At 37.1% G+C, this 18479-nt stretch overlaps 1 protein-coding gene across 2 annotated transcripts; it reads left to right on the forward strand.

The window, feature by feature from the left end:
- Window positions 1-9251: 9251 nt before the first annotated feature.
- Window positions 9252-18172, forward strand: LOC149230684 (TMV resistance protein N-like). 2 transcript variants are annotated; one of them, XM_089379046.1, is made up of 5 exons: window positions 9252-9577; window positions 13354-14350; window positions 14478-15615; window positions 15732-16085; window positions 16191-18172. In XM_089379046.1, the coding sequence occupies exons 2-5, from the start codon at window positions 13836-13838 to the stop codon at window positions 17955-17957; spliced, it is 3774 nt and encodes a 1257-aa protein (XP_089235172.1). In that variant the 5' UTR covers window positions 9252-9577; window positions 13354-13835; the 3' UTR covers window positions 17958-18172. The 2 variants fall into 2 exon arrangements, with proteins under 2 accessions (XP_089235172.1, XP_089235171.1); XM_089379045.1 differs by having other exon boundaries at window positions 9253-9577; window positions 14469-15615.
- The last annotated feature ends 307 nt before the right edge of the window (window positions 18173-18479 follow it).

An 18479-nucleotide genomic window follows, 5' to 3' on the forward strand; every position in this document is an offset into this window, starting at 1 on the left:
TAATCTCCCCAGAATGCCACCTCGAGCATAATTAATTAAGTTATGCTAATAATAACCTTGTTTTATGGGAATTATCAGAAAGTCACAGAACCAAAAGCAAGATGTGTGGAACTGCTCGTAATAATGAATATGCCGAGAGAATGCCATCGAACCCCATAAAAACTCCTCAAAACTCCATTGGAATCCCTGATGACATAAACCTGCTCCATTGACCTGGCTATCCCCTGCCTTGGAAATCCACACTGGCTTTACTATGAAGAAGAATAAAAATGGGAACATTACACTTTCCTAAGGATGAGAAGGAACTAGAAGTGGAGTATACAATCCTAACTTTCTATTGCTAGGCTTACTTGTAGCACATAAAGAACATCCTCTTATATATTGTGATACACTTTGATTCATTTTAGGCCAATAAAAATACCTTTGTAATTGTGCCACCGTCTTGCCTACACCAAAATGGCCAACAATAAGAGAAGATGTGTTTCCCTTCTGATGTTGATTCTTTCACCCTGTGGAATGCATAGCTTTCCAAGATGATACAAAAAAATTTCATGCACATGGTAATCTAATTCCTCTACTTGGTTGCCTTAACGCAAAGTTTCATATACATCTTTAAAGTCTTCATCTAAAGCATATTGTTCAACATAGCTCTCATGCATGATATAATTATTCTTAAGGATAACTGAAGCACTAACAATTGGTTTAGAAAGCATGTCAAAAACCTTGTTATAGATACCTTTCTCATACCTTATCACCAAGCAGAATTATTGCAAGAAACCCATCCATCTGAAGTGCCTCACTTGTTGTAGCTTAGTTTGTGATTACAAGAATTACAATGGTTGATGATCAGTGTGAATGGTAATTTCCTTTCCCATAAAATAACGTTTCGAATTTTTCACACTTTGCACCAATGCATATAGTTCTTTGTCATAAGTAGGATAGTTAACTACTGCACCATTAAAAGTTTTAGAATGGTAACATATGGGCTTACCATGTTGCATCAAGACTGCTCCCATGGCATAGTCACTTGCATCTATTTGTATCTCAAATAGCTGTCTTAAATAAGGAAGCGCAAGAACTTGAATTGTACTGATTATCTCCTTCAATGCATCAAAATATTTTTGTTGCTTGCCTCCCCATTGAAAAACTTGTTTAATGCTTGTCAAGGCATGTAATGGAGTTGCAATTGAAGAAAAGTTAGAAATTAACTTTCTCGAATATTGTGTTGCTCCCAAAAATCTTCTCACCTCAGTTACATTAGTGGGCTTAGGCCAATCAACAATGACTTTGACCTTTGAGGGATATATCTTCTATTCACCCCCTCCAACAATATGTCCCAAATGAACTAATGATGTCTTTCCAAATTCACAGTTAGACATCTTTAAAAACAAATATTCTTTCTTCAAGACATCTAAGACTCGTTTCACAGGACTGACATGTTCTTCACGAGACTTGCTAGATATCAATATTTCATCTAGGTAGACAATTACAAAATCATCAAGAAAAGGCCTTAAGACATCATTCATAACTCACATGAATATTGCAGGAGCATTACAAATCCCAAAAGGAATAACCAACAATTCAAACAAACCTTGCTTTCTTTTGAAAGCTATCTTCCATGTGTCTAATTCAACAATCATACTCTCATGATAACCACTTCTCCAGTCTAACTTAGTGAAATACACAACATCTTTCAATTGATGAAGAAAATCATTAAATCGAGGAAGAGGGTAATGATTCTTTACCATTATCTTGTTCAAGGCTCTGAAATATACACACATGTGCCATGTACCATATTTATTTGGTACAAACACAATTTGTGACCTACATGACAATGTTCTTGGTTTGATGACCCCTTTGCCAAACAAATATTGTATTTGTCTTTTAATCTCTACATTATCCATAATTGACATCCTGTACATGCTAATCTTGCTACAATTGGATCTCATGTTCGATACCTCTTTTAGGAGGCAATCCTTTGGGCTCCTGAAACATCTCATCATATGTGTTAATAACCTCATACAAATCAGATTTTAACTTTGCATCACATCCTTGGAAAGCTTCATTTTCAACATTCTCTTTGGGTTTTATCATAGAGAGTACAAAGTTCTTACTAGCATTGACTAACCTCTTCCTTTTTCTAGCATTTACAAGTAACAAATTCAATTTCTTGTTATGTGTTCTAACAATGTACTCAACTCCATTTTTAAACAAGTGATATTTGTTCTCATGGCGATGAAAGATGTCTCTCCTATCATATAGATATGGGCTTCCCAAAACAATACCACAAATATCAAGTGGAATGACATCAAGTTATACCTCATCTATAAAGTTTGCAGTGACGGAAAATCTTAATTTACATCTTTTTGTCACATGAAATTTTGCATTTTCACATATCCAACCTAAAGGATATGGTTTAGGATGAGGATATGTTTCCAAATTAAATTTTTTGACAGTGTCTTCATAAATGAGGTTTTCTTGTGAACAACTATCAAATAATATATCTATCTTGGTATGTTTTGAAATGACTCCAATGTGGAAAAGTTCTATTCTTTCCTTTTCATGTTGAGTTTCATTGAGGATACTACTTGAAGAACTATTACTTTCAATAGAGTACTTACCTTTGAATCCCATGGTTGTGATCTTTGTTTCACCCCCAGAATCAGATCCTAAATCATGTTGTGTAGTTGCAACAATCTTTTGTTCCCCTCTATTGTTAAACTTTTTGGGTTTCATTTTAAGATGAAGTTTCCAACAATGGTCTTCATCATGTATTTATTTTAAACAATGTTTACAGGTGATATTTTCTCCTTCTTTATTGACTGAAGCATTTTTCTTGCCTTTTCCTTTGAATTTCCCCTTTCCTTTGTCACCATTCTTGAATGGCTTTTTGCTGCCCTCTTGAGGAACATTCTTCCCTCTTGATTCTAAATTAGTTTCTTGTACACAAACTTCATCTAGTTTTGAGGGTTAATCATGAGAATTGTGTGTCTCAAATAAATATGAAATCCTCCAATATATTTGAGCAAAGTATCTTGAAAAGACAAATCTATGCCCAAAATCAAAGCCCTTTTTCTAAATTCTTGAGTATAAATTTGAACATTTTCCCCCTTTGCTTGTCTAAAGTTTTTCCAATCCATAATAGTTTTCTGCATGTATCCTAATGGGTACATTTGCCATCTTATTGCAACAAAAAAATCATTCCAAGAGGATAAAACCTTACCATGTTTCTTCATGTCTTCTTGAGTTTTGGCTTCCCACCAAATTAGTGTTGCGCCTTCCAATCTAAGAGAAGCAAGTTGAATCTTGGTTTCATCGTCTTTGATTATTTGTATCCTGCAATACACTTCAATCTGACGAACCCAATTATCCAATCTCTCTGCATTTACCTCTCCATTGTACATAGGAAATTCAAACTTAATATCAAGCTTAAGCAAAGGAGTTTTACCATGACCCCTTGGGGAATTTGGAGGTGTTTGTGAAAGGGTAGAATAAGTTAAATATGAGGATGAAGATGAGGATGAGGTTGGAGGTGAAGGTGGTGGTTTGTCATCATTCCCTCCATTAAATTTTGGAGGCTTGTCTCCTTTTCCTCCATCTCCTTTTGGAGGCTTTGAGCTCTCTCCATACAATTTGGAATTCCTCTCCTCATAAAGAACCTTAACCATCTCAGACATCTCAAAGAATTATTTTCCAAATATTTTCTCATCTTTAGACATCCCTTCACAGACATCCCTTCAGGACCTTCTTCATGTGTCATGACTATTGAAGGTTGAGGTGTGTTTGTTCTCCTTGAAATAATTTGAGATCTTGGCTCCACAAGTTCTTCTTCTCTTCTTTTGAGCTTCAACCTTGTAAGCATCATAAGAACACTTGCAAATAAATCAAACCTTCACATTAACCTGTTTCTATGATACCAAAATGATCTGAATATGTAAATTTGAAGATTGTTAAGAATTTGCAAGTGAAATTTATATGTGTTTGTGTAGAGGATCAATTCACTAAACAAATAAAGCAAGTGAATTTAACCATAATTTATAGCCAAATAGAGACAAAATAAGCACATCTGAAACAAATAACACAAAACATGATAAAGGAGTTCACCCGTGGGCTACACCTCATGGTCAAGTTTCCATTGCATGGCCTCTTTCATTAAGTGCTCAAAAGTGTGTTTACATATTTTTAAATATCTCGAACAAAAAAATTGATGTCTCTAATGGATCCAACATTGTAAAAAACACCCATTTTGGTTCCTTTTGCACCTCATTTGGCCAAAAATTGAGTAAGTTATGCTTGTTTCTAATTTTTTGCTTAGTTACATAGCTAATCACCCTCCAATTCAGCCCAAACCTGGCTTTTGCACCCCAAACCCGGAAACAACGCGCAATTCTAGCTTACAATCCCGCCCAATGGGCGAAATTGTAGGATGATTAGTCCGCCCATTAAGCTCTCTATCCCAAAATTTTTGGTCATATTGCGCACATACGACCACATAGGGGGTCGAGATTCTAGGGCCTAACTCGAGCCCCTTTTTCGCTGTGGTATAGTCGCATGGGCGCACATCCGTATGGGGCTTGTCCCTCCGCGCCTGCGCTCATGGTTCTATGAGGGGTTATGTGACCCGGGGCTGGCTCCTTTTCATTATCCGCCAACGGTCTTGGATTGGCTTCATTGTATGGCTTATGGTAGGGTGCCTTGACCATGGGGATGGGGCTAAGCCCTGGCCCTTGGTCCCGCCTCTTGATTCCAAGGGCGCAAGGACCAGGGCTAGGGTCTAGCGCCGACCCCAACCTCCAACATACAATGCATTAAAATTTAAATGCCACTCGAATCCATAGCCTATTAAGAAACATATGCATGTCGCGTTGGTGTGGGCCTGTAGTGTTTGCTACTAGGTCGCGGGTTCGATCCCTTGGAGGTCAGTTTGGACCTAAACAAATTTTAATGCCCTGTCTGGAGGCCACGTGGCGCTCCTTCATGGGCCCAAAAACTAACCTCAACCAATTAAATTGTGCCTTCATGAACCAATAAAGAAGTGACACTTGTCAACATACAATTGGCTGAATTATACATAGTCATCTGCCTAGTCACTTGCCTAGTCAGCGTATTGACTGCTGACTGGGTGTACCTACAACTTCAATTTTTTAAAATTTAGTTGTTTAGCAAATCGATCAGAACACGATATCAGGAGCATACGATATCGATTTTGAGTGAAACAGGTTGCATTGGATTCAGATCATCGAGATCTATCCAATCATATAGGTTTCGAGCATTTTTTAGCACCTTTAATTTGAGCACTAAATTGATCCCTTGGATCATATATCCACATGTGCACAAATTGTTCCAAGTAAGAATGCAGTTCCGCCATACTAGCCAGTAAAATAGGATGATTTTTAAAGGAGCGGGTAATTTCCAGAATGCTTTGAACGAGGATCGTGGGGCATATTTGAAACCTTGGTGAGAGAAGTGTCTATAACATTTTTCCACCACCATCAAGTGATTCTGAAGACTGTCATCCCATGTGAGGGAGTCTCCACCTATTCTTCGACATAATGCTGCATCCCTTAATCTATTTTCCAAAGCATTCCAAATCTGGGCGAAATGTTCTGTCAAGCCAAGCTATGTTGCCTCCCTCCATGTCAAATGTACCCCATGCCACCCATTTATCACATGCCCCAATAAGAAAATACCTCGTTGATGTAAAGCCTCTAAGATGTTCATTGGGAGTCCATAATCCGATTCGAAACCCATGATAGTGTATCTTCTAATCATGATCTAGTTTCCACCTCCAAATGGCCATCTAATGCATTGCAGAAAGAGTAATTTTATTTTCTAGAAATTCCTCCAAATGTATGAACCTTTTTTGATGCCTATTTCTCCCCTGCAAAACCAGTCCGAAAACAAATTACCTCTTAGATATTTTCTACTGAAGATCTTATGCATAATGCCTTCACCAAATAAAGCTTTGCACAAGGATTTTATAAGGAGAGATTACCCAAATATTTTGGCATTGAGGATACCCCATCCATCAATATCTCGTGGTCTTGTGATGCTCATTTTATCAGGTGAAATTTTCCTCTACCTTCTGATCCTGACCACAGAAAGTGTTCCATGACAGATTGTATCTCGTTGCATAAACAAGCATGTAGTGCAAAAAGGTGCATCCAATAGATGGCCATCTGTTGAAGAACCAACTGAATCAAAGCGAATCTATCTCCCAAGGAGAGAGATTGGTGTGTCCAACACCCCAGCTTTTCCCTGAATTTTTGCAGCAGCGAAGACCAATCCTGTACCCGAAAACTATTTGGCTTCAACCTATATCCTAGGTATGTGAAACTATCTTGAAGCGGTTTGAAAGCTACCCCAAATGTATCCCCACTGTTTATGATCTCATTGATATTTCCATGTGAATGTATAAGAGTCGACTTATGTCCATTGGGGATCAATCTAGATGCCAAACCAAAATGACGAAATATGTGAAATAAAGTTTCCCATTCAACAACAGATAACATACCAAATGTCAATATATCATCAACAAAAAATAAGTGGGTAATACAAACCTCACTGTTCGTTTGAATACTCCTTAATTAACCACCGACTTTATTGTAAAGTTAATTTTTTGTATTACCTGTTGTGGGGTTTCTTTTGCAATATGTGGTGCAATTGCTAATATATATTCTACATGAGGAATATACATATACTATCAATATTGTTAATATTCATCGTGTTACTTGTGGGAATTGAATATGGGTGGAGAGGGTTTCATTCCTTTCTCCAAATCACTCAGAATAACTGCAATTGACTAATTTAATTGTATATATAATTTTTTTTTAATTACATAAAAATTCTATTTTCCTAAAAAATACACTTTCTTTTTTTAGTTATTAAAATATTTAAGAAGAATAACAACTTCTCAAATATGAAAATGTTAAATTAGCTAAATTTTCATTTAATTCTAGTAATATCAAATATAGCAATGTGAAACATTTATCACACACTTTCTTTAATACTAATTATCATTCTTAGTTAGTTTTAAATTTAAAATTTCTTAAATTTAAAATGTAATAATTATATTATGTAAAAAATAATATCCACATACACAATGTGAACAATACATAAGAGTAAACAATATGGATTATGAGTATTATTGTTTTTGTGTGAAATGTTTAAAATTTTAAATTTTGATATAACATCAAAAGAATTGTGACCTTATCTTTTCAATATGATTTTTGATTAAGATTAAAATTTTCTTTTATGTAGCTTAGCTTTTCTTTGAGATGAAAAAAGAAAAATAGAGATTGTGGTTCTAGTAACAATCAAGACCATACTTTTAAACACAAATTTTAACTAAATAAAAAAATTTCACGTCTTTTTTCTTTAAAGAAATAAAAGTAAAAAAAATAGAGATAGTGGTGAAAATAATACCATAGTATGACTAAAATAAAATATCGTTTTTCTATAAAAATAAAAAGAAACCAAAATAAGTTAATAGAAATAATGATTAAAGTAATACCATAGTAATAAAAATAAGTTAATAGAAATAGTGATTGGAATCATACTATAGGATTACTTCTTTATTCCATACAGCATCATCACTTATTTACTCCATCAAATCCTAGAAATTCCATTTACTCAAATTTAAAATTAATATGATAAATCATCCCAAAGTTGATGATAAAGTAATATTTTCCAAACAGTAATATATTTCCAAACATTTCAATTTCTTTAATGCAAATTAAAAAACTCATATTAAACTGCAGGCGTTGGAGGTGTTTTAGGAAAAAAGGAATCATTTTTAAACGATACATGCTCCAAAGTCAAGTAGCCAGCAACGGGTGGCAAAATTAGTTTGTGTTATTGCAGTCAAGAATTCATTGAAAAGTGAGGGAAGCGTGGCTGTATGCGGTTGTTATTGCAGTCAAATATTCATAGAAAAGTGAGGAGTGGTTGTATTTTTAATTTTTAATAATTTCTAGTTTGCAATCAAGTATTTATAGAAAATTGAAAAGTAAGGAGTAGTTGTATTTTTAATTTTTAATAATGTTTAGTTTGCAATTTTATTACAAATATTTATAGAAAATTGAAAAGTAATGGCAAATGAATTTTTACATTGCACCCCTATTCAGTGAAATATTTATTGAAAAATGAGAGACTGGTGATACTGAGATCCAGCTTGCAGTCATAGACTTTCTACACGTTTCTCTTTAGCCATCAAGCTCTTATTTATTGAAAACGGGGTGCATAGTAAACCCTCCGAACTTTGAACCAGAATTGCTTTGCGACAAAAGGATGTTAGGGCCTGTAATAATCATTGGAAAATAGAGGATCCATAGAAAACAATATTTTTTCTCTATCTAGTACTTACCTAAAAGGTCCTAACTTGGGACAGTTCAGAGAAAAGAGGGAGACAAGGCCTCAGTAAATCTATTCCTCATTTATTCATCTACTACTCATATGGTCACATTTGTGGAAACATATCGAGAAATTGATTACAATAAATATCTAGAAGGAGATTCACAATGGAAGAATGTCTTCCAGACTTGTATCCAGACTTGTACAAGTCTTGCCTGGGCACTAAAACAAACAATTTTGCAGAATTGAAGGCTCTTCACATATTATTAAAGCTATAATGGATATCATGAGGTTGCAAATATTCCGGGATTCTTCTTTGGTCATAAAATGGATGAATTATGAGATACATATTCATGGTTAATTGGATGATTTGGCGAGGCAAATAAAGAAGGCTGCATTCAGGTGTATCTCTTTCACAAATGGTTTTCATTACCATACCAAAACAAGCAGAATGGGTCCAAGCTGGATTTAGTTTGCCAGAAGAACAAAAAAAGTAACTTCACACAAACAGGTACACCTGTAATGTCTCAGTCCAATTTTTTTATTATTATTATTACCGAATTAAACGATGTTACTACTTTTCACCCAGCTGGCCTGTCGTACATTACATTTGATCCTACCGCAACTCTAGGAATTACATCCCCTACAGCTGTATGGATCATTTAATAGCGCATTTAACTCTCAGGGAGATGGTTTTTAGGTTGAGAGCTAGTTTTTAGGTTTAATTTGATATGAGGTTGCTTATATGATTAATTGCCACCTGTGATGTCGTATACATGGCCTGGTGGGCCGTCCGGCCACACCAGCCCCGCTCGGGATCCTCACCCAGATCGACGGTGCTGTATACTCCATTTCAATCCTACGACGGCGACTACACCAAGTCATTCCTCATCTCCTGCTGTGAAGAGATTGTTCTCATTTGTTCTTGCATTTTCTCTCGCGAGGTTTACCCTGATGCGGCGATTGTTTTCTACAGTGCTGTTCGGTAACTCAGCACGGGTCCCATTTCATGGCCTGGCAGTGGGCCAAAACATTTACAGATAAACTATATTGATTCTCTTCCAGCTGGTTTTGTGTTCTTTCATTTTTCCTTGTTCATTGTGACTGAAGGCGTTCGAAACCCTGCCAGATACCCTAATTAGTTTTTTTATTTTGTGAATGAATTGCAACGCAGGATGAAAGATTCTGGAGCTGGCTCGACCTGCTAGGAGTTTTCTAATTACGGGTAAGAGCTTTCCTTAGTCGGCGGGAAACTCTTAAGGCGTGGAGTTTTACTCTCTGCATCTAAGAGAATGCCTGTTCTACAACTGAATTCCACCACTTTAGAAGAGGGTTGATTTCTTTACTTTTAATGGGTTTTTCCCCAAATGAGGGCAATCATGAGCTCGTTGTAATTAACATTACAGATAAAGCCAGAGCTTATTTTTGCTCGGAAATTATGTAGTTTCTTTTCTTGTTATCCACCTCGGTGACAATGAGGGTTTTACAAATTTGTACAGGTTAATGATTCTGCCATTTGGTATGGCTCTATGGTCAGCGGTTTAAAGAATTATCTGCTTAGATTTTTTTTCAGAACTTTGCTAGTTTATATGTATATACCCAGTCTCGGATTCGCGTCCTCTATTATGCATTCAGGAAATGGTGTGATGTATTACCCGAATTCCTTGCTCATTCTAGTATACACAGTATGTTATGTTTGTTTACAAATTTCGATGGGTTGTTTGCGTTACAAAGAGTTCCAAATTCTCGAGTCGGTTATGTGGTCTCGGCCCACCCGAACTCTGTTTAATGGTGGCAATTTGTATATCTGTTGCGTAGGTTTAACATCACCCTACTGTATGCTTCTTTTCTTTCTTTTATTGTTTCCTTTGCAAATGCGGGTCTGCTACCCAGTGTCAAATAACCTGGCAATCCTCGGTTTCTATACCTCTTTCGAGAGTTTGTGCTCCAATCCCAGCTACAAGGTTTCACCGCCAGGAGGGTTATTTATTGCAGGGTTCTACTGCCGAGCCCTCCGCCCTCTGGAACGACTGGTTTCGAAAATAGTTCGAACCCTTACCCTAGGTCTGCACTACCCCTTTTTGGTTGCATTCTTATCTACTTCTAAATGAATCATTTCTTTTGCTTGTTGACTATATTCATACTTTCCACAGATTATTAATACATGTATAGAGAAAATGTTTCCACAGATTCCGTTTGTCCTGAGGCTGTCTGGCATTCAGGGCTACTGCACTGACCCTCACTGTTTCCAGGAAAATTTCCAGTTGGTTTTCTGTTCTTTCGTTTTTCCTTGTTCATTGTGACTGAAGGCGTTCGAAACCCTACCAGATACCCTAATTAGTTTTTTTATTCTTGTGAATGAATTGCAATGCAGGATGAAATATTCTAGAGCTGGCTCGACCCGCTTGGAGTTTTCCAATTACGGGTAAGAGCTTTCCTTAGTCGGTGGGAAACTCTTAAGGCGTGGTGTTTCTCTCTGCATCTAAGAGAATGCCTGTTCTCCAACCGAATTCCACCATTTTAGAAGAGGGTTAATTTCTTTACTTTTAATGGGTTTTTCCCCAAATGAGGGAAATCATGAGCTCGATGTAATTAACATTACAGATAAAGCCAGAGCTTATTTTTGCTCGGAAATTATGTAGTTTCTTTTCGTGTTATCCACCTCGGTGACAATGAGGGTTTTACAAATTTGTACAGGTTAATGATTCTGCAATTTGGTATGGCTCTATGGTCAGCGGTTTAAAGCATTATCTGCTTAGATTTGTTTTTAGAACTTTGCTAGTTTATATGTATATACCCAGTCTCGGATTTGCGTCCTCTATTATGCATTCAGGAAATGGTGTGATGTATTACCCGAATTCCTTGCTCATTCTGGTATACACAGTATGTTATGTTTGTTTACAAATTTCGATGGGTTGTTTGCGTTACAAAGAGTTCCAAATTCTCGAGTCGGTTATGTGGTTTCGGCCCACCCGAACTCTGTTTAATGGTGGCAATTTGTATATCTGTTGCGTAGGTTTAACATCACCCTACTGTATGTTTCTTTTATTTCTTTTATTGTTTCCTTTGCAAATGCGGGTCTGCTACCCAGTGTCAAATAACCTGGCAATCCTCGGTTTCTATACCTCTTTCGAGAGCTTGTGCTCCAATCCCAGCTACAGGGTTTCACTGCCAGGAGGGTTATTTATTGCAGGGTTCTACTGCCGAGCCCTCCGCCCTCGGGAACGACTGGTTTTGAAAATAGTTCGAACCCTTACCGTAGGTCTGCACTACCCCTTTTTGGTTACATTCTTACTTCTAAACGAATCATTTCTTTTGCTTGTTGACTATATTCATGCATTCCACAAATTATTAATACATGTATAGAGAAAATGTTTCCACAGATTCTGTTTGTCCTGAGGCTATCTGGCATTCAGGGCTACTGCACTGACCCTCACTGTTTCCAGGAAAATTTCACGGTCAAGTTAGACCTGCTAATGCAGATTCCCCACAATAGCCTATCTATCTTTCCCATGTATGCCGAGACTGTAGCAGTCTTCATCCCTTTCATCTATTTCAACTACACGGGACTTTCACACAGAATCTGATATTATCAATGAAGCATCTGAACTATCTGTATCAATGAGGTATTGAGAAATTAACCCAATGTCTTAAGAAACCCAGATTAATTCAGACAACGTATAGTTAACCCCCCTTACTTATCAGTGTTCACTATACCCTTCAGAGCTAGCACCTTTAGAACTTTAGCCATGAAGCAGAGGGAGACAAACCTTCCCTTGGATGCTGCTGGTATCAGGACGGGATCAGACCCACGAAAGACTTCAGTCCCAATCAGCCAGAATCACTACCTACCTCCTAGTCTTGCTTTCACCTTCCCACCTGCTAGAACTAGACCGATTAGCTCTGGACTTGATGGAAGAGCTTCATACATGGGCACAGCTAGGAACAACCCTTATCGGATCAGCAGAACCGGATCACTTCGTACCTCACCTCGATCTCCCTTACTTTAGTGTTTATTGACTTATACATTTACAAAAGACAAACTTCTTAAATTTCAAAAACAATGTGAACCATACAAACTGTAAATAATATGGATTTTGAGATTTTGAGTATCATTGTAATATGGATTTTGAGTATCATTGTTTTTATATGATATGTGTAAGATTTTAGATTTTAATATAACATTAAAAGAATTATCATTTTATCTTTTCAACATAATTTTTGAGTAAGATAAATATTTTTTTTATTTAGCTTTTATCTGGGATAAAAGAAAATAAAATTATGGGTGGAGTTTTTCAAACACAAATTTTAACTAAATAAATATTTTCATGGCATTTTTCTAAAAAAAATAAAAATAGTCATTAGAATAATCCCATAGCCTAATTATGTAAAATATTATTTTCTTCTAAATAAAAATAAAAATAAAAATAAATTAATAAAAGTAAAAGTGAATTAATAAAGATAGTGGTCCAAATATAAAATAGAAGTAAGTTAATAGAAATAAAAAAAATTAACAAACACATTAGTTGAAATAATACCATAGTGTGACTAGGATTACTACTTTATTATTATCATTCCATATAAATTATTATCATTCCATATAATATATCATAGGATTACTACTTTATTATTATCATTCCATATAATATATCACTTACCTACTCCAGCAAATCTTAAATATTACCTTTACTCAAATTTAAAATTAATATGGTCAATAAATAAAAGTGGAAATAATACCATAGTGTGACTAGGATTACTACTTTATTATTATCATTCCATATAATATATCACTTACCTACTCCAGCAAATCTTAAATATTACCTTTACTCAAATTTAAAAGTAATATGGTCAATAAATAAAAGTGGATAACAAAGTAATATGTTTTCAAACATTTCAATAAAGTTTATAACAAAGTAATATGTTTCCAAACATTTCAATTTCTTTTGTTAATGCAAATTAAAAAACGCATATTAAACTGTGTGGGTGTTGGTGTTGTGGCAGGAAAAAGGAATCTTTTTAAAGGATACATATTCCAAAGTCAAGCATCGAGCGACAGGTGGCAAACGGAATGATTAGTTTATATTATTGCAGTCAAATATTCATAGAAAAGTGAGGGACGGGTGGCTTTATGTTATGCTCTTAATGATATCCAGCTTGCAATCAAGTGTTCGTAGAAAATTGAGGTGTTCGCAGATAAATGTTCATTGAAAATTGAGAGACTGGTCTGGTATTGAGATCCAGCTTGCAGTTAGAGGCTCGTGGAAAATTGAGAGACCAGTCAGAGATTGAATCAATAATCATTGGGTTCCAGCTTGCACCAATTACCATCGTGTGCCCACTGGCTGGCGCCATTGCCACGTTGGTCTGGAGACTAAGATGCTATGATATAAATAAGATTTAGATTTCAGTTCGTGAGGAGCCAAATACCTTCATTTTCTTAATCTATCAACCTGTGCTTCACTTCTGTTTTGTATTTCTGTTCAATGGCAGATCGGCTAACTTCCACCGATTCCTCAATGGATATGCCATCAACCTCCACGAACCCAAACAGCCACTACCACGATGTGTTTATCAATCATCGTGGTCCCGACGTTAAAGGAACTTTGGCTACCAGACTTTACAAACGCCTTCTTTCACATAATTTGCAACCTTTCCTGGACAAGGCTGAACTGCAGAAGGGAGATTACATAGATGCTCGAATTGAAAATGCCATCCGAACCGCCTCTATCCACATTGTCATTTTCTCACCCAGATATGCTGAATCTAGGTGGTGTCTGGATGAGCTGCTCCTTATATTGAACAAGTCTGGGGATACCATATTTCCCATTTTTTATAAAGTGGAGATTTCGGAGGTGCGATATATTACAAACCGGTATGCTAAAGCACTGAGTGATCATGAAGAGAAAGGCAGATACGACGATAAAACACTTGAGAATTGGAGAAATGCCCTCTACAAAGCCTCGTCAATAAACGGCTTCGAACTCAAGGCCGACAATGAGTTGGAACTCTTAACTCTTCCTGTCGTTATTATTTATTTATCTAACTGGTATTGCTATACACTTAATGTTTTGTTTGTTTGGAGTGGATTTTACAATGCTTTTATGTGCTTTGTTGAGAATTTCCAGGGACAAAAAGAAGCAAGAGGAGGAGGAAGCCAAGCTAGTGGAGGAGGTCGTGGAATGCGTGCTTAAAAAGAACAGAAAGACACTGCTGTATGTGGCTGATTTTCCCGCTGGTCTGCAAGAAAAAATAGAAGATTTTGAAAGGAGTGTGTTATGGCAGCAACAGAAGAATGACAAAGCTCGGGTGTTGGGGATTGTTGGCTTGGGCGGAGTGGGCAAGACAACGCTAGCCAAAGAACTCTTCAACAGGAAGAGGAACCATTTCAACAAATCCTGTGTCTTATATGATGTCAGAGAGACAGCGCGTCTAAGCTCTTTGAACTCCTTGCAGAGCAAACTTCTTAAGGGCTTGACTCAGAGGACTGAGCCAATAGATAGCATTGAAGAAGGCATAGAAATTCTCAGAGAACATCTTTCATCTTTACATGCTCTAATCATTTTAGATGACGTAGATCGTGCATCTCAGTTGCGTGCATTTTTGCCAGTGGCAAACGTCCTCCATTCTGATAGCTTGATTTTGGTTACATCTCGCTACAAGAATGTCCTCACAAGCTCAGGAATAGCAGAGTCATCAATATATCAGTTAACAGGCCTCGATGATCAATACTCTCGACAACTCTTCTGTTCGCATGCCTTCTCGCAGCCTCATCCACTGGTAGGATTCGAGAACCTTGTAGACGAGTTTTGCAAAGCCTGCGATGGATTGCCTTTGTCTTTGAAGGTGTTTGGGGCACTTCTCTATGGAAAGGACGACCACTGTTATTGGAAAGGTCAATTGCAGAAACTTCGCCAAAAACTTCCCAATGAGATTATGGAGAGGCTTAAGATAAGTTACGATGCTCTAGATGAAGATGAGGAAAGGAAAATATTCTTAGACATTTCCTGTTATTTCATTGGGGAAGACAGGGATATGGCGATAAGAATATGGGATGGATCAGGCTGGAACGGTCTGGTGGGCCTTGCAAATCTCCAGGACAGGTGCCTCGTTGAGGTTGACACAGAAAAGAATACCATAAAAATGCACGATCATCTGAGAGACCTGGGAAGACAAATTGTGGATCAGCAGAAGTCATGTGGAGTAATCCCGCATCGTGAATGGCGTGTGATGAAGGACATTCCTGAGTTGTGGCGGCAATATTCTGTAAGTGCTTGAATTATTCATACAGCTTTATGGTTTCTTTATTCAGCAAAAGCAGAAAAGAGGAATCTTGTTGCTCTGTTTAATTTGTTTGTTGCTTGTTTTAAACGAATGAACAGGTAATAACTGAGGTGCGCGGAATTAGGACGGTTCATCGCCTCAATGCGGACCCAGGACTTTCAGCAGAAGGGTCGTCATGGTTGAAAAGTTGGTGTGAAGAGGTGTTCGGAAACTGCCTGAGGAAGTTGATCGATCCTTCACCGTATCGTTTCAGTAAGTTACAACTTGTTGCAACTGAAGGTGATGATTTAAAAAGCATATTGAATAGGGTTAAGTCGCCAGATTTGATATGGCTACGCTGGAGTGACTGTCCGGACAGCTGCCTGCCTCCCTGGCTTCTGAATCTGATGAAGAATGTAAGGGTCTTAGAAGTGAGCGGAAAGAAATTGGGTACACTATGGCGAACATCTCAGGTGAAAGTTAACGCTGATTCCTTCGTTTGCATGTCTATTATTCTTATTATTTGCCGCTCTATTTAATGAGATGAAAATATCTTATATTTCACTATTGCGTTGCAGGCACCTCTAGAGTTGCGGGAATTGACTATTCATTCTTCTGATTCTCCTCTTTTCGAGTTTCCAAAGTCCATTGGTCAGCTGCAGCACATAGAAAAGATTGTGGTGTACTCTACAGGTCTCGAATTGTTACCAAAAGAATTTTGTGATCTGCACTCCCTGAAATACCTCGATCTCTCTGGTTCCCCACGCTTGAAAATGCTTCCAGATTCCTTTGGTTGCTTAACAAATCTCGTGCACCTTGATCTCAATTCTTCCTCGAGTTTGCAAATGCTTCCAGATTCCTTTGGTTGCTTAACAAATCTCGTGCACCTTGATCTCAATTCTTCCTCGAGTTTGCAAATGCTTCCAGATTCCTTTGGTTGCTTAACAAATCTCGTGCACCTTAATCTCTCTGTCACGGGTTTGCAAATGCTTCCAGATTCCTTTGGTTGCTTAACAAATCTCGTGCACCTTGATCTCAGTTCTTCCTCGAGTTTGCAAATGCTTCCAAATTCCTTCGGCAATTTAATTCGCCTTAAATATCTGAATCTCGACGAGTGCTCAGAGTTGACCATATCCAATGAAACATTTGCAAATGTCCGTTCTCTTGAAGAATTACATCTGCGGGGTACAAATTTACAAAAATTGCCTGAGGATATCAGAAACCTCAGGAATCTGGAAGTACTTACTGTGGGAAGCCATTCCTTGAAAGAACTGCCATGTTCGCTGGGTCACCTGAGCAGATTGAAGCACATGGAGCTCGTCTATTGCAGAGAACTGAAATCTTTGCCCGATTCGTTGGGACTGCTGACTCAGCTGTCAGAGTTGAAGATAGAGAAATGTGGAATAGAGTCCTTACCGCCAGAAATGGAGAAATTGAGCAACCTGGTAAAGTTAACAGTAGAATCCTGTCCGATACGCGAGCTGCCATTGAAAAGCGGGGTGGAAGGAGCACTGTCCCGACTGGAATACTTAAAGCTGGAGAGAACAGAAATATCGAAGATATGTTTGGTTGAGGGTGTTTGTCCCAGCCTTAAACATCTCTACATCGATGGTTGCAATGATCTGGTGGAGGTTGGAGCACTGCCACCAACACTCATAAAACTGTTTGTGCGTGATTGTCATAAGTTGAGGAAAATAGAAGGGCTTCATAATCTTACAAACCTTCAACAACTACACATCTTGGGGGGTAAAGAGTTGGAGGAGCTGCCGTGTCTTGAAAGGTTAATATCTTTGAAGACGATCTGGGTGTATAGATGTGATAAGGTGAAGAAAATGGAAGGGCTTCATAATCTTACAAACCTTCAAGAACTACACATCAGCGGGTGTAAAGAGTTGGAGGAGCTGGAGCTGCCGTGTCTTGAAAGGTTAATATCTTTGAAGACGATCTGGGTGCATAATTGTGATAAGGTGAGGAAAATGGAAGGGCTTCATAATCTTACAAACCTTCAAGAACTACACATCAGGGGGTGTAAAGAGTTGGAGGAGCTGCCGTGTCTTGAAAGGTTAATATCTTTGAAGTGGATCTTTCTGACTCGTTGTGATAAGGTGAGGAAAATGGAAGGGCTTCATAATCTTACAAACCTTCAAGAACTAGAGATCTGGAGGTGTAAAGAGTTGGAGGAACTGCCGTGTCTTGAAAGGTTAATATCTTTGAAGAGGATCAGGGTTGATGGGTGTCGTAAGTTAAAAAGAATAGAGGGCCTGGGGCAGCTGACACAGCTTGAAGAGTGTAGCGTGGTTGTATATATAGACGGACAACCACAGAGACAGCAGCAGCTGGATTGACGTGCACCGTGGCTTCAACAGGTGGCGTGAAGTACACCGTGGCTTTATGCGATGTTATTGGTGATGAGGGCTGGAAATGTGCAATCTGTGTTGAAGTCTCGATACAGCTAATTATTGTAACTTGTAATTATTGAAAATCTTTATTACGAATTATTTTTCTGATTTATTTTAAATTTAAAAAAAATAATAAATAATAAACCGTAGATTGAATGGTATTTTAAATGTCGTATTCTTTTCTGCTTCATTCATAATACTTTCAATTTAATTTATGAAAAAATGTTAAATTATAAAATATTATCTTATTTTTATTTTTATAAATGATTTCATAGTTAACATTAAATTTGTTATTTTTTTAAATTCAATAATATATTTGATTTATTATTATTATTATTTTAATATATTATATTATGAAAAAATGTTAATTTATAAAAAAAAAACCTTATTATCTTTATTTCTGTATATAATTTAATAATTTACATTAAATTTATTATTAATTAATATTATTGTTTTTAAATTTAATAA

This window comes from Pinus tabuliformis, chromosome J (assembly GCF_031772625.1).
Source record: "Pinus tabuliformis cultivar Carrire ecotype Pingquan chromosome J, CPIR1, whole genome shotgun sequence".
Lineage (NCBI taxonomy): Eukaryota > Viridiplantae > Streptophyta > Pinopsida > Pinales > Pinaceae > Pinus > Pinus tabuliformis.